The sequence below is a fragment of the Thamnophis elegans genome, chromosome 16, assembly GCF_009769535.1.
Source record: "Thamnophis elegans isolate rThaEle1 chromosome 16, rThaEle1.pri, whole genome shotgun sequence".
NCBI classification, from domain to species: Eukaryota; Metazoa; Chordata; class Lepidosauria; order Squamata; family Colubridae; genus Thamnophis; species Thamnophis elegans.
Window position 1 is genome coordinate 26,995,453 of NC_045556.1, and position 13,886 is coordinate 27,009,338.

The 13,886-nt window shown below is 47.9% G+C and overlaps 1 protein-coding gene across 1 annotated transcript; it reads left to right on the plus strand.

The window, feature by feature from the left end:
- Positions 1-3,083: 3,083 nt before the first annotated feature.
- On the plus strand, positions 3,084-13,804 carry PMPCA (peptidase, mitochondrial processing subunit alpha). The gene is made up of 13 exons (XM_032232649.1): positions 3,084-3,194; positions 3,336-3,532; positions 3,647-3,726; positions 5,909-5,991; positions 6,296-6,390; positions 6,806-6,906; positions 7,860-8,123; positions 8,875-8,967; positions 9,049-9,167; positions 11,149-11,239; positions 11,499-11,561; positions 11,644-11,788; positions 12,909-13,804. Exons 1-13 carry the CDS (start codon positions 3,148-3,150, stop codon positions 13,076-13,078), a joined length of 1,548 nt encoding a protein of 515 aa, XP_032088540.1. The 5' UTR covers positions 3,084-3,147; the 3' UTR covers positions 13,079-13,804.
- The last annotated feature ends 82 nt before the right edge of the window (positions 13,805-13,886 follow it).

Sequence of the window (13,886 nt, forward strand, 5' to 3'; positions counted from 1 at the left end):
TATCTGCAATTAGTGATTGGATCCATTTAACCAATGACAGAATATTGAATATTGAGGGACATGATTTGGTATATGGTTGGCATGCTTACTTATTATTTAACAAAAAACTGGATAAGAATTTCAAAAATCATATTTTAAGAAATGCCTTATTGCGGGTTTGGAAAAAATATCAACATAAACTAAATGACAAATTGCCCATGTGGGCAATTCCTAGACATGCAATTGAAAATATGAATATAGAACAAAAACACGATAGAACCACTTATAGACAACTCCTTATTATAGAAAGAGGGGTGTTGCAATTAAAATCCTTAGAGGTACTTAAAAAAGAGAAGGTAGTTCAAACGTGGTTTCAGTATGGCCAATTACAGGCCAGGTGGAAAATAGACCAAAAAATAGGTTTTGTAATAGCTGAGGATAACTTGTTTAAACAAATAAGAGATCAAAGTTTAATGCACATAAAGAGCATATATAATGTATTAATACAGATGGATTCAGAAACCGAAATGGTTAAAGACTGTATGATAAAATGGGCTCAGAATATTGAAGAACCTATAATGCTGGACACATGGGAAAAAATATGGGTAAGAAATGTAAAATTTACACAAGCACAAAATTTGAGGAGAAAATTTTTATAAGATGTTTTATAGATGGCACTTAGATCCCAAAAAGCTTGCTTCTATGTATTCAAATGTTCAGCCTAAATGTTGGAGATGTGGTTCTTTTGATGCTATGTATTTTCATATATGGTGGACATGTCGTAATGTTAAGGCATTTTGGATAAAAATTTGGTGGATCCTGCAAAATATCTTCAAAAAAAGGATAAAATTCACTCCCCAGCTGTTTTTACTAGGTATATGTATTGACTTTGTAGCAGTAGAGATTAATTTGGTTCTGTACTTAATAACGGCAGCAAGACTCTTGGTGGCGCAATACTGGAAGAAGAAAGACCTGCCTACAATTCAAGAATGGACTTTGAAGGTTACAAACTTAGCCGAAATGGCAAAAATTTCAGCATATCTTAAAGAACATTCAAACGAGAGGTATAAACGAGACTGGAAAAAATGGATTGATTATATACAAAGCAAATACGGGACAAAGAAACTCCAGATAGTTTATGCTTAAAATCAGTAATAACTTAAACTGTTAAAAATTTGGGTAACAGCAAGAAGCTGAGTTCAATGTAGAGATATTTTAGACTGTGATTGTCAAAAAGTTATACCATATATGGGCTCTGGGAAGTCAGGGGGAGGGAAGGGAGGTGGGGATCTAGGGGGAGGGGGGAGGGGGAAAATATAATATGTGTTAAATTTTAAAGCATGATTGCACTTGTATACTGTGGTTTTTTAATGTTAGTGTCAAAACAGAACAAACCGAATATATTGGAAGGTAATATATACCGAAGGGAGGAGTTGAGTGAAAGAAGAAGGAGAGTAGAGAGGGTGAGAGAGAGGAAGAGGAGAAGGAAGGGAGGGAATGGAGAGGGAGTGATAGGGTTAGGGTTAGATAGAGGGGGAGGGGAAGTAGGTGTAGAGGGGTATGAGAGAAGGAAGAATGAAAGTTGGAGGGGGATGAAAGAGGGTGTATGGTGGGCTAAGGCGGTATATTGGGTTTGTATTGTAGGGGGCATTTTCTATAAAAGTGAGGGCTGTGTTTATTACCCAATGTTATATGCCTCGGTTGCACAGTAAACATGTGATTGTATAGAATGAAATGGAAATAAAAAAAAGACTTGTGGAAAGGTGGTATATTGGGTTTGTATTGTAGGGGGTATTCTCTATATAAGTCAGGGTTGTGTTTATTATTCAATGTTATATGCCCCGGTAATGCACAGTATACAGGTGACTGTATTGAATGAAATGGAAATAAAATATTATGTAAAAAAAAAGAAAAAGAAAGATTGCCTGGGAGGGCAGACAATTTTTATCTAGGTTTTCTCCTTCAGGACACTAACCCGGTTATCACATATGCAGTGGCAAAATTCTGTGCAGCTGCAATGTCCATAAGAAAAAAATTGGCTACAGAAGTATAGTTGTCATCTGGTACCAATTATCTGGACATATTAACAATCTTTGGACCATTGTATTTACTCCTATACTTAACAGCGCTGCACGCAGGTAAACCAGGGAGTGACCCGAACAATCTGAGAACCTGTATGTTATTTTCCACTTTAACGTCAATACTTTTTAATTATATCTTAATGTCAGTACTTTTTAACATATTGTAAAAACTAATGTGTATGGCTAGTCTTTGACCATAATAAAGATTACTCACTTACATGTTAGGCAGATAGAAACCAAGCTTATCCAATCAGAGACAAGATGATCTTTAAAGCATTCTTTTGTTCATGCTCCTGCCTCTGTCTTCCTTATCTGTGGAGTATTCCTATAGCCTTGTGTAGGGAGTGGCTGCCTTTGCAACGCTGTTTTTTCGGCAGAATGCTTTAAGGATTTATGAGTCAGGAAAACTCCCTAGTTTGGGTTCCTTTATCTATGGGGCCTGATATTCCCGTGTAACAATTTCTTCTATGTTTTCAAGAATGTGCCTAGCTTTGAAGCCAAGAATAGAAGCGAGATAACATTTGCAATCATGCCATCCAGTATTAAGGTTCCAATTTGCTAGGGTAGAAAGCAACTAATTTCTGACAGTATACAATAATATAAGCTGAAGCCAATGACAAAGCTTAATTCCACATAAATGATTTCTAGCAGGATATCATATCAGAAGCAAACAGCAAATATTGGTTTAATCAGTAACAATTATATGATAACATAAGCAATTCATAATAAAAGCAAATATTGATTCATATACTCTTTCAATTATTTTCCACCCCCTCTGAGTATCTTTTCAAAGCCATTCATGGCTCCTGTACGAAATGATGGTCTGTGGCGTTAACCACGGTTTGTTCCTTTCCTGGCCTCCCCAGTCTTCCTGACTTCCCCCCCTCCCGCCTCCCGCGTTTCCCAGCATGCCCCGCGGTTAAACTGCACCTGCGGGTACTTCCGTCGCCGAATCCTAAAACTCTTTCCGTCGCCGTTCCGATTCCGGAAGTGGAGGGGGAGGGACTCTCACGCCAATCGCCGGCGCCGTCACCCGAGCGACCAATCGGCGTCCTCCTCCTCCTCCCTCGACGAGAGAGAGAGAGAGATGGCAGCCAGCGCGGTGCGGAGGGGCCTTTTGGGCCCGGCGCGGAGGTGAGGCCTTGGCCTCGAGTTTCATGTCCTCCAGCTGAAGGGGGGCTTTTCTGGGGAGGGCTTTTCAGGCTTATTTCCCATCCCGGGGGCTCCAGGCCTGCCCAGTGCCGAGGATCTCATCTTCTTCTTCTCCTCTTTCAGGCTGGCCGGGTCGCGGCGTTTCAGCAGCGGGGGCGGCTACCCGGGCACCCCGCTGACGGCCCCTCTGCCGGGGCTGCCCAAGCCGGCTTTCGCCGGCCTGGACGGGCCGGAGGGCTTCGAGACGGAGGTCAGCGCCTTGGAGGGCGGGCTGCGCGTGGCCTCCCAGAAGAGGTTCGGCCAGTTCTGCACCCTGGGCGGTAAGAGGGCGCCGGGGGGCGGCGGCGGCGAGGGGGTCGCGTGGGCGGCCGAAGCGACTCCGGGGCCCGCGGCTGACCTTCCTCCCCCTCCTCTTCCTTCTGCCCCGGGACCAGTGCTGATCAACTCCGGCTCCAGATACGAAGCCAAGTTCCCCGGCGGGATCTCGCACTTCCTGGAGAAGTTGGCCTTCTCGGTAAGCGGCTTTTCTGAAATGCGGCTGGGAGAAAAGGAAACGGCCGGGCTTAATACGAGCCCTTTGGGAGTTGGGGAGGGGGCGTTAATCGAGACCCCCTTTTCTGTGCCTTCCTCCTCTCTGCTCTTGGCCTGAAAGAGGGATGGGAAGAAGGAAGAGACTTATTAGGAATAGTAATAAGGATACGAACTGTAACACAGAGATATTATGCCTTGTGTTTGCAACGTAGAAGCTTGCATGCTGTCAGTGCCTTTTGTTCCCTGCAACTGACTCCCTCTGGCAGCGTTATTAGGGTCTTTAGAATATCTGGCCAATGTCAAAACGTGTCATCCTTGCCATTTAATCTCTTTCTCAATCTGCAATCTATGGGCATAGAATTTATCCCGGAATGGAGCTGTAAAGAGCTGCAAAACTGACACCTTTGATATGTCCCACTTCTGCCTGAGAAGGTATCTCACTTTTGATCTGTACCCTTCCCAACAGGGGGCCAAAGGGCCAATCCTGGGAACAGAGGAAAGAGATAATGCTGATGGGGCTAGTGAGGAGTATTGTAAAGCCAGGATGTTATTCTATGATGTCTCTGGCTGTATAAAAAGGAGCCACACCTTCTCTGAAGGGCAGTTCTTTCCTGCGTATCCTTGGGGTATGATGGGAACAACTGACCATCATGTCTTTAAGCTTTGATCAAAGATTAAACGCTGATTGTTATTCAAGCCTCCCTTTGAGTCTCATGTTGGGCTCATTGTGACTTGGATGTGTTTTCAAACTTCTTTGGGTCTCAATGTATTCTCAAACCTTACATTTGGCACCCGTGAATGGAACTTGGAGGCTCCATTTTCCTTCAAGGTATCCACATCTGGCTTCCCATACAGCTGAATCCCTTTGTGGTTCAGCAGGTCTGGAGCTTGTCAGGAAAATCCCCTCAAAAAGAACCTCTTTAAAAGAGTGGAGCCGTCTTCCCCTTTGAACTCTCTGCCAGCCACTGGGACATGGTAAAGGCTGCTGTAAGAATTGGCAACCACAGCAGCAGCCTGTTAGGAACAAGTAACCTTGTAAGAAAAACAGAGCTGTGTGCCAGCCCATTGGGACCCAGTAAAACCTATTGCAGAACCTATTGTTCTTACAAAAAGGAAGCTAAAAACCCTCTGCACAGCTGTCTGGCCAACCTACTCTGTTGGCTCCTCATCTTCCTTTCTCCATTTGAGTTTTAGAATAGAATAGAACTGGAAGGGACTTTGGAGGTCTTCTAGTCCAGCCCCCTGCTCAAGCAGGAGAACCTGTATCCCATTTCAGATGGATGGCTATCCAGTCTCTTCTTAAAATCCTCCAGTGATGGAGCACCCTCAACTTCTGGAGGCAACTTGTTCCACTGGTCCCTGTTAGGAAGTTTCTCCTTAATTCCAGGTTGCTTCTCTCCTTGGTTAGAAAAGAATAAGAATACAATACAGCTAGAAGGGCCTCTGAAGATCTTCTAGTCCAGCCCCTTGCTCAAGCAGGAGAACCTATACCATCTCAGACAAGAGACTATCTAGTCTCTTCTTAAAAACCTCCAGTCTGGTGGAGCTTCCACAACTTCTTGTAAGCTGTTCCACTGGTTCATTGTCCTCACTGTCAGGAAATTCCTTCTTAATTCCAGGTTGCTTCTCTCCTTGATTAATTTCCACCCGTTTCTTATCCTGCCTTCTGGTGCTTTGGGAAATAAGTTGACCCCCCTTCCTCTTTATGTCAGACCCTCAAATACTGGAAGACAGCCGTCATGTCCCCCCCTACTCCTTCTTTTCTCTAGACTAGCCAAACCCAATAGTCAGCGTAGTTGCTCTTCTCTGAACTTTTTCAAAACTCTTTTAACTTCTTTTTTGCAGTATGATCAAAATTGACTGCAGTATTCCACGTGTGGCCTTATTAGGGTTTTATAAAGTGGCACTAACACTTCACCTGATCTTGATTTTATGCCTCTGTTTATACAACCCAGGATTGTATTCGTTTTTTTGGCTGCTGCTGCACATTGCTGCAATTCTCCAAAAGCTGCCAGCAAAAGCCTCTTAATATTACATCCCAGGGAAAATGGTTATTGCGTGTTACCATTTCACTGCATGTAATTTAGTTAAATTTTATTTTGCCTTGACTGAATTTTCCCTAAAAAATGAACTCTTTTGCTTTGTTTCCCTCCTTTTCTCTTTAGTCTACGGCTCAGTTTAGCAGCAAGGATGACATCCTCCTCATGTTGGAGAAGCATGGAGGAATTTGTGACTGCCAGGTGTCAAGGTCTGTTTCATGTTGGGCGTCCTTTGGCCAGGCTGTGCTTTGACAAATCCCTGCCAAGCGATGTGGCTTTTGAGCATAACCCTATTACATATCGCATACTTCTCCCCCCCCCCCTCGTTTTATTATGGGATCCCCTCCACCCCTCACAGCGAGGCTAATGGGAGTTTTGAGTTTGATTTGAGTGATGCAGTGGGCTGTTTTCCGCCTGAAAGTTTTAAGGTTTTTGTTGCAGGGTCTTCAACGTGCCTAGGTGAAGACCCTGCGACCCGGGTAGAACACAAAACCAATTTTGCTCTTCTTTCAGGGATACCACAATGTATGCTGTTTCTGCAGATAGCAGGGGCCTTGATGCCATGGTCAGTCTGTTGGCTGATGTGGTTCTCCAACCCAGATTGTCAGGTAATCTTCTAGTAAATAAATAATAATAATAGTTTAAAAAAGTAGATTGCCGGGTGAGATCGTTCAGGAGTCTTCTGCGCATGAAGAAAAGAGAGCAAGAGCCCAAGGCAGGATTTCACTGCCCCACCTGAACGCAAATGGCGTTGCCGTAAAGGTGTCAGTGATTTCTGCCAGCGGAGAATGTGGTGCAGTGGCACAATTTGGAAGGACAGGAGTGGGAGAGACCAAGATGGTGGGAGGGGTGTAGGTGGGTGTGCCCAATCAAATTTATCAGCTGGGAAGAAAGACAGGTTGATTCTGTGGGATTTCGTGGCTGAAAATGGGGAGCAGTTTCCCTCCCCTTCCAGGGGTTTGGGGCCATTGTCCCTTGGGAGGAGGTTCGGCCTGGATCCAAAGTGTTGGCTTCTCTTGGCAGATGAGGAAATCGAGATGACTCAGATGGCCGTCCGCTTTGAGCTGCAGGACCTGAACATGAGACCCGATCCAGAGCCGTTGCTGACCGAGATGATCCATGCAGTAAGGCCCTCTAGCATTCTGCCCCACGAAGCCCCTGAGCCCTTCAGTGGCCTCCTCCTAATCTCCTGGCTTGGGGGAAGAACTATCAGCAGGCCAAGGAAGGCAACCCCTAAGGAATTTGAGGGTCCCGTGGTGGCTTCCTGGGCGCTGTTGAAAATGCCCTTTCAACGGTGGATCTGAAATAGTTTTCAGATGAAACACAAGTTTGTCTTGTTTATGATAAGCAATGGGGGTTCCTTATGTGAGGTGGGGCACAATCAGATAAAAAAAACAACACTTCGTTTTGCTAAGGTTGGGTTCCCGCCTGCAATCTGGGAAGTGAAAGGAAATATTCAGTCCGGGGAATGCAAAGTCAAAATGGGGCATTGTATGAATCCCCCCCCCCCCCCCCCCGCAAGCTGCATCTTTCGTTCCAACTGACGGGGTGTGACATTGTGCTTCAGAAGCGTGTGGGATACTTTTGATTTTTCCTTAACTGAAATTTGTATTTTGCTGGGATTGTGCAGCCCATGATGTGACACACCGTCTTTAACGAGGTACCTTCTCATCTGCATGTGCACCCATCTCTACTGCAAAGCCCCCCTTTGGGTCCAAAGTGCTTGCAGGCCCTGACTTTGGGGGCAGAGGCAAATTTCTTCAAAGAGCTGGGAAACAAGAGGTTCTCAGTAGCTCAGGCCACGGATCAGAGAGACCTGGGTTCAAATCCAGGTTTATCACACCATGAAAGTGGAATCCATTGCATAATGCTTAGGAGAGCCTTGAGGAGAGGTGGTTACTTTCTCAGGTAATTGCTCCCTTATGCTCACTAGAGCTGTATTTTTATCAACCAAGTCAAGCAGCAAAGACTCTTCCTGTGTTTTGGTGCACGTGGCTAACTGTAAGGGAAGTTGCAAATGTTTTGTCATTGCCTTGGGGTTTCTTTTGAAAATCGTGTTTGTTCTGATCTCCCACAGGCAGCCTACAGGGAAAACACTGTGGGGTTGAACAGGTTCTGTCCTGTGGACAACATTGAGAAAATTGACAGGTCGGTCCTCCACTCGTATCTGAGGAATTACTACACCCCCAACAGGATGGTGTTGGCTGGCGTGGGGATTGAACACCAGCAGCTTGTGGACTGTGCTCGCAAGTACTTCCTGGGAGCTGTTCCAGCGTGGGGAAGTGGGGAAGCCAAGGATGTGGACAAGTCGGTTGCCCAGTACACGGGAGGGATCCTGAAGGTGAGGAAGGGGAGGCGGCCTCTGCTCGTCTTGCCAGGGGCTGCAGAAGGAACAAAAAACCTCACCTGCAGTTCAGGGCCGACTCATTATTAGCACGTGGGAAGCCAAACCTCCTTTGCATCTCTTGGGTTTTGTAAAGTGATTTCTTATGATTTGAAATGGGGTTTCAATGGATGCAGTTGTGCTAATAGCAGTTGGATCAGCCATCGTATCGAGGTTAAGAAGTCAAAAGTATAAAAATTAACAACTGGAGGCACAATATTAAATTACAATTCAAAGGATAAGGAAGAGATCGTCTCTCTTAGAATTGGAAGGTCTTGGGCCACTTGTTGAGTGAAGCAGTCACATGGAAGCCTCACTTAACGACCATCCCAACTTGTGACCCTAATGGACAGCCTCCATTACAGTCGTATGTCGAGGTAGTGGTAGACTCTGTGCCTCTTCCAAGGTGAACATGAAGAGCCACTTGCAACTCTAAAAATAATCACAAGGCAGCCCAAGTGTTAAAAGCCGTCAAAAGCAAAGTTGAAGGTAAAAAGAACGCTGTAGAGCAGGGGGTCTCCAACCTCAGCAACTTTCAGCCTGATGGTCTTCAACTCACAGAATTCCACGGCCAGCAAAACAAAGCTGCCTGGGGAATTCTGGGGGTTGAAGTCCACCAGGTTTAAGGTTGGCGACCCCTGCTCTAGAGCCAATGGCCAGCTACTCTCACAAAAGCCAAATTCCAGGGAATCTCTCCCTCTTTCTGCAGCTGGAGAAGGACATGTCAGATGTGAGTTTAGGGCCCACCCCCATCCCAGAGTTGGCCCACATCATGATTGGACTAGAAAGCTGCTCGTTTCTGGTAAGCCTCCCTCCCCTTCTGTGGCGGCCCTTCTGCGTGGACGTCCCCGCGTGACCATCTGGTTTGGCTTCCCTGGTCCAGGAGGAAGACTTCATCCCCTTTGCCGTCTTGAACATGATGATGGGGGGCGGTGGCTCTTTCTCTGCTGGAGGCCCCGGCAAAGGCATGTTCACGAGGCTGTACCTCAACGTCCTCAACCGGTATGTCCCTCGGCTTCTCAGAAGAAAGAGCCAAGAGCAGAGACAAGCCAGGGGAGCGGGGGGGGCGGGAGAAGGCCAGGGTCACGGTGCTGCAGGGGGCTTTTGGTTTGGGGAGGAGTGTCCAAAGAGAGAAAGGAGTAAAAATGTGTAGCCAGTTGACACATTGTGCCAAAGCCTAATTCGCTTTCATTGTCTGTGTGTTGGCTAACCCAGCAGTGAGAGAGCTCCAGGGTTCTTCTAAGCCATCAATAATGGTTTTGCAAGAGCCACGGTGGCGCAGTGGTTAGAGGGCAGAACTGCGGGCTGCTACTGCCGACTGCCATCTGCCTGCAATTTGCCAGTTGGAATGTCACCGGCTCAGGGCTGACTCAGCCTTCCGTGCTCAGTCAAAGAAGGACCCAGTTTGTTGGGGGCAACAAGAGACTGGCTCCGTAAACTGCTTAGACAGGGCTGTAAAACACTGAAGTGCTATATAGGTCTACAGTGCTATTGCTACAAATAGACAACAGACTAAACCTAAACCAAGCAAACCACTGTGCCTCCCCCCCTCCCCCTCACGTGGATTGGGGGGGGGGGCTGCCATAAGCCTTTTTGCAAATCTCAGCCACATTGATTAGTTTGTTGCTTTGGTAACGGATCCTCCTCCCTCAAGGCCATCCTCTCTGCTCCCGACACTCTGTCACCACGATTGACACCAAAGCAGCAAAGAGCAGCATGTTGGAGGCTCCTGAGAATGTCCCCTAAGCCAGGCAAATTCTTTGGGGCCAAAGTCTCCCCCTCGTCTTGCAAAGTGTCTCACTCAACGTCCCCGATTGCCTGGACAATACGTGGGTTGTGTTCAGTGCTTGGCCCCACTCCAGCTTCCCAGGACTTTCCATATTTCCCATTCTGCCCAGGGTAGGGATCGATAGATGGGAGCCACCAGCCATCATCCCATACCGGGGGGGAGGGGGGGTGTCTTTCTCTCGTAGACATTAAGTTCCAGTGGAGGAGGGGGGCTGAGCCCTGCGGGATCCCTACTAGCATCCCAGACGAGTTGAACCTTCTCCATGCAGCCGGCAAGGGAACCATCCACTCCAGGAGAAGGAGAGCCACCATACAGGGATGCCCCTCTTTCCGGCCTCCGCAGCAGTCCAGGAGGACCCTGCAGTCACAAGGCTGGAAGGCCACTGAGAGAGCTGTGCCGCCGCCCTCCAGGCTCAGTTCATTGATGGGGACAACCTGCGTGGTTTCCATCCCACCCATGGCTCGATTCTGATTTTGCCCTGGGTCCAGCTATCCCTGTCTCCTTTGTGGTGACTGAGCAGCCCTTTTCTTGACCATCTCCAGAAAAGCATCTGGGGACCATGTGATGGACATGCACCCTGCACCCCCACGTCCATCACATGGGCCAGTCAGTCCCAATCATCCCAGCTGGAGATGCCTCCCAGTCACACCATTCCAGGTGCGGGCTGAATGTCCTTGACTCCCAGAGAATAGAACGTTGTTATGACTGGATTTCCTTGCAACTCCATGAAATCCACCCTCCCAGTTTCCCACAGCACCAGTTGTGGCAGCCCTGAAGACCCAAAGGAAAAGATGGCCTCCAGGGCTGACAGGCTGCCCCCCCCCCCCCATAACTGATGGTTGTGTCCTGCAACGAGAGGAACATAGCAGGTTATCCCAGGCAGCCCCCAACCCCCTGGAGTACCACGTGGAGTGGCAGATCCACAGTGGGCCTTTCCTCACAATAATTGTAGCCTGAGCCAACCAGATGAATTAATGTATGTGAGTTTGGCAGAATCCTTCAGGAATCTGACTGTGGCTGTTACCTTGGCCTTTCCTGGGCCAGCCGGTAGCTGCGGCTGATGGGATAGGTGGTCCAACTCTTGAGGAGGACCCACAGTTGCGAGAGGCTCTTAGGGAGCCCTGCGAGGATGCTGATATTCACCCCTGTTCCCGTCTCTGCTGCTCTCTCCCTCCCTCCCCCCCCCCCCCCCAGGCACCACTGGATGTACAACGCCACCTCCTACCACCACAGCTACGAGGACACCGGACTCCTGTGCATTCATGCCAGCGCAGATCCCAGACAGGTGAGCTGGTCCTCAGAAGGGATCCCTCACCTGCCAGACAGGTCCTCTCAGCCAATTGGAGATTGGGTTGCATCTACCAGGGCAGCAGGCGAGGGAGGGAGGGAGGGAGGGAGGGAGGGAGCAGCCGTCCCCAGTGCCCCCTTGACTGGCCTGCCCTCACCCCAGAGGCCTTCAGAAAGGGGGAGGCCTTCAGAAAGGGGGAGGCCTTGAACGGGGTCTCACGCCCCACTCCTCCTCTGCCCCTCATCCTCGATTGCAGGTCCGTGAAATGGTGGAGATCATTACCCGGGAATTTGTTCTGATGGCTGGGACCCTGGGAGAGGTAAGAGGCTGGGGAGGAGGATTCATGTTGGGACTTTGGGCTCGGATGAGAGGCTGGAGCAACCCTCTGCCTCTTCCTCCAGGTCGAGCTGGAGCGGGCCAAGACCCAGTTGCGGTCCATGCTGATGATGAACCTGGAGTCCCGGCCGGTCATTTTTGAGGATGTTGGGAGGCAGGTCCTGGCCACGGGAGGGAGGAAGCTGCCCCAGGAGCTCTGCGCCTTGATCGGTAAGTGGCAGGCTCAGCTTCCCAGGCCACAGCTCAATGGAGCCTCCCCTCTTGAGCTGAGGAAGTGGGGGGGGGGGGGCTTGGTTTCTGAGTCTGCTTCCGAAGTGAGCCCACCTTCCCTGCTCTGCTGCCCCAAGCCCCCTTGTGCAGGGTGGGATTTGGTTTAAATCAAGTCTATTTAAAGGACTAGTAAAAGGGCTTGATTTAAATCAACTACATTTATATCGTAGTTTTAAAAGAGCAGCTGTCGTCTCTGTCCAACAGCGGCTCCTCCTCTGATCCCCCCATTGACTCACCAACCGTCCCATTCGCTTTAACGGGATGGCTGGTGATGTGCCAGGGACACAACAGGGTGAGGGACGTGGCTGGCAACAGGTGAGTGGATGCCCATTAACAGGCACTGCCATGATGGATCTGAAATGACAGCTGCTCTTTAATATTATATTTTTAAGCTGCTTAGAGGATTTCACTTACATTTGCACTGCTTGCCCTTCCTCCTCACACTGATGGTGGCAAAGATGCATTTCTCTTCAAACAATCATACAGATTGTAATGTCCATAGATTTGCAAAACAAAGGGATGAAGGAATCTTCCTGAACTGTTTCATGATTTATCTCATGGTTATTATGAAATTGTGTGAATGCATCAATGTAGTGCATGTTATCTCTGCTTGCATTCATTGAATGAGTGTACCAAAAATGTAAATATTCCAGAATAGACAGCCTCATGCTACATCACTAAGCTCCACTAAATTATTAATGTATCTGAAATAGAAAACTATCTTTGGATAGATTTTTACTCCAAAAGCATTTTATTAAAATAAATTTGATAAAAATAACAATCAGATTTAAATTTTAAAAATCTGATTTTTTTTAAAAAAATTATTATTATTATCTATTTTTATCCACCCTGCCCTTGGGGAATTTCACCAGCCTCTCCAGCCGGAGTGCCTTCCCCTTGGGCTTTCTCTCGCTCCACTCCTCTGGGGTCTCTGGGCCCATTCTCCGCCAATTCTGAGGTAACTTGGCCCCTGTCGTCGTGGGGCAGCCTTGTGTGGCAGCCAGTGTCACACGGAGCCGCACAAGCTGATGCTGCTGGCCTTTGTTTCCCTTTTGCCCAGGCAAAGTGAGCGCCGGTGATATCAAACGGGTAGCAACGAAGATGCTGCGGAAGAAGCCGACGGTGGCTGCCCTGGGGGACTTGCGGGAACTGCCCAGTTATGAGCACATCCAGGGCGCCCTTTCCAGCAAGGACGGGCGGCTGCCCAGGGTGTACCGGCTCTTCCGCTAAAATGGCAGCTGCCCCACCGACACATTCGGCAGAGACGAGCCGTCCCTTGCCCCAGGTGCTTCTCGCCTGCCTGGAGGACAGCTTGGTGCGCACACATTGGGCATTGGAGGAGGGTGGTTGGAAGCGCCATTCTCCACATGCCTGTTCAAATTCTGTTCATCCTCAAGATAACTCATTTTGTGAGACTCAGACTTCCGTGAGAAGATGGAGGCCGGGCAGCCGAAGAGAGCGGCTCCTACACATCAGATGGCTATTTTGCTATTCCAAATTCCTGTCCTCGGTGTCTTGAATTAAGGGACAATGAAGTCTGAGCCCAAGGCCTGGTGTAATCCATGGTGAAGAATACGGAGAAAAGAGTTAACGAGGGCGCTACACACTGGAATGTTGACCTTTGTTTCCAAAATTAAGTTTACATTAAGAGTGGTAAATCAGAGTGCAATTGTATTTTGAATTGGTAGCAACAAAACTGAATTTCAAGATTGGGAGATTTATTTAGAGTCTACATTGCGTCTTTAGTTGCAATCAGTTTTTTTTCTGTTACTCTTGACCCCAAGAGGACCACAATTTGAACCAGATTTTCTGTTACAAGTTGTCATAAATTGAGACCTTGTGTGACAGGAATGGGACAACTTGACACAACTCGCTGCGGCCAACTCTCCACAGGACAATTTTAATAATTTGGGTTAATTATTTAAAATAAATGAAAAAAAATTTTTTGCCAGTTTATTCTGCCCCTCCTGCATCCTTTCTTTAATGCTTCTATCCCATCATTTCTCTGATATTAGTGAGTTGCCTTGCGCAAATTGGC

Excerpts from the sequence above, each read along its gene's own strand:
- PMPCA (XM_032232649.1), top strand. The coding sequence starts at position 3,148 with ATGGCAGCCAGCGCGGTGCGGAGGGGCCTTTTGGGCCCGGCGCGGAG. Across the intron at positions 9,168-11,148 it reads TACCTCAACGTCCTCAACCG|GCACCACTGGATGTACAACG; the intron begins GTATGTCCCTCG and ends CCCCCCCCCCAG. Across the intron at positions 11,562-11,643 it reads TGGCTGGGACCCTGGGAGAG|GTCGAGCTGGAGCGGGCCAA; the intron begins GTAAGAGGCTGG and ends CTCTTCCTCCAG.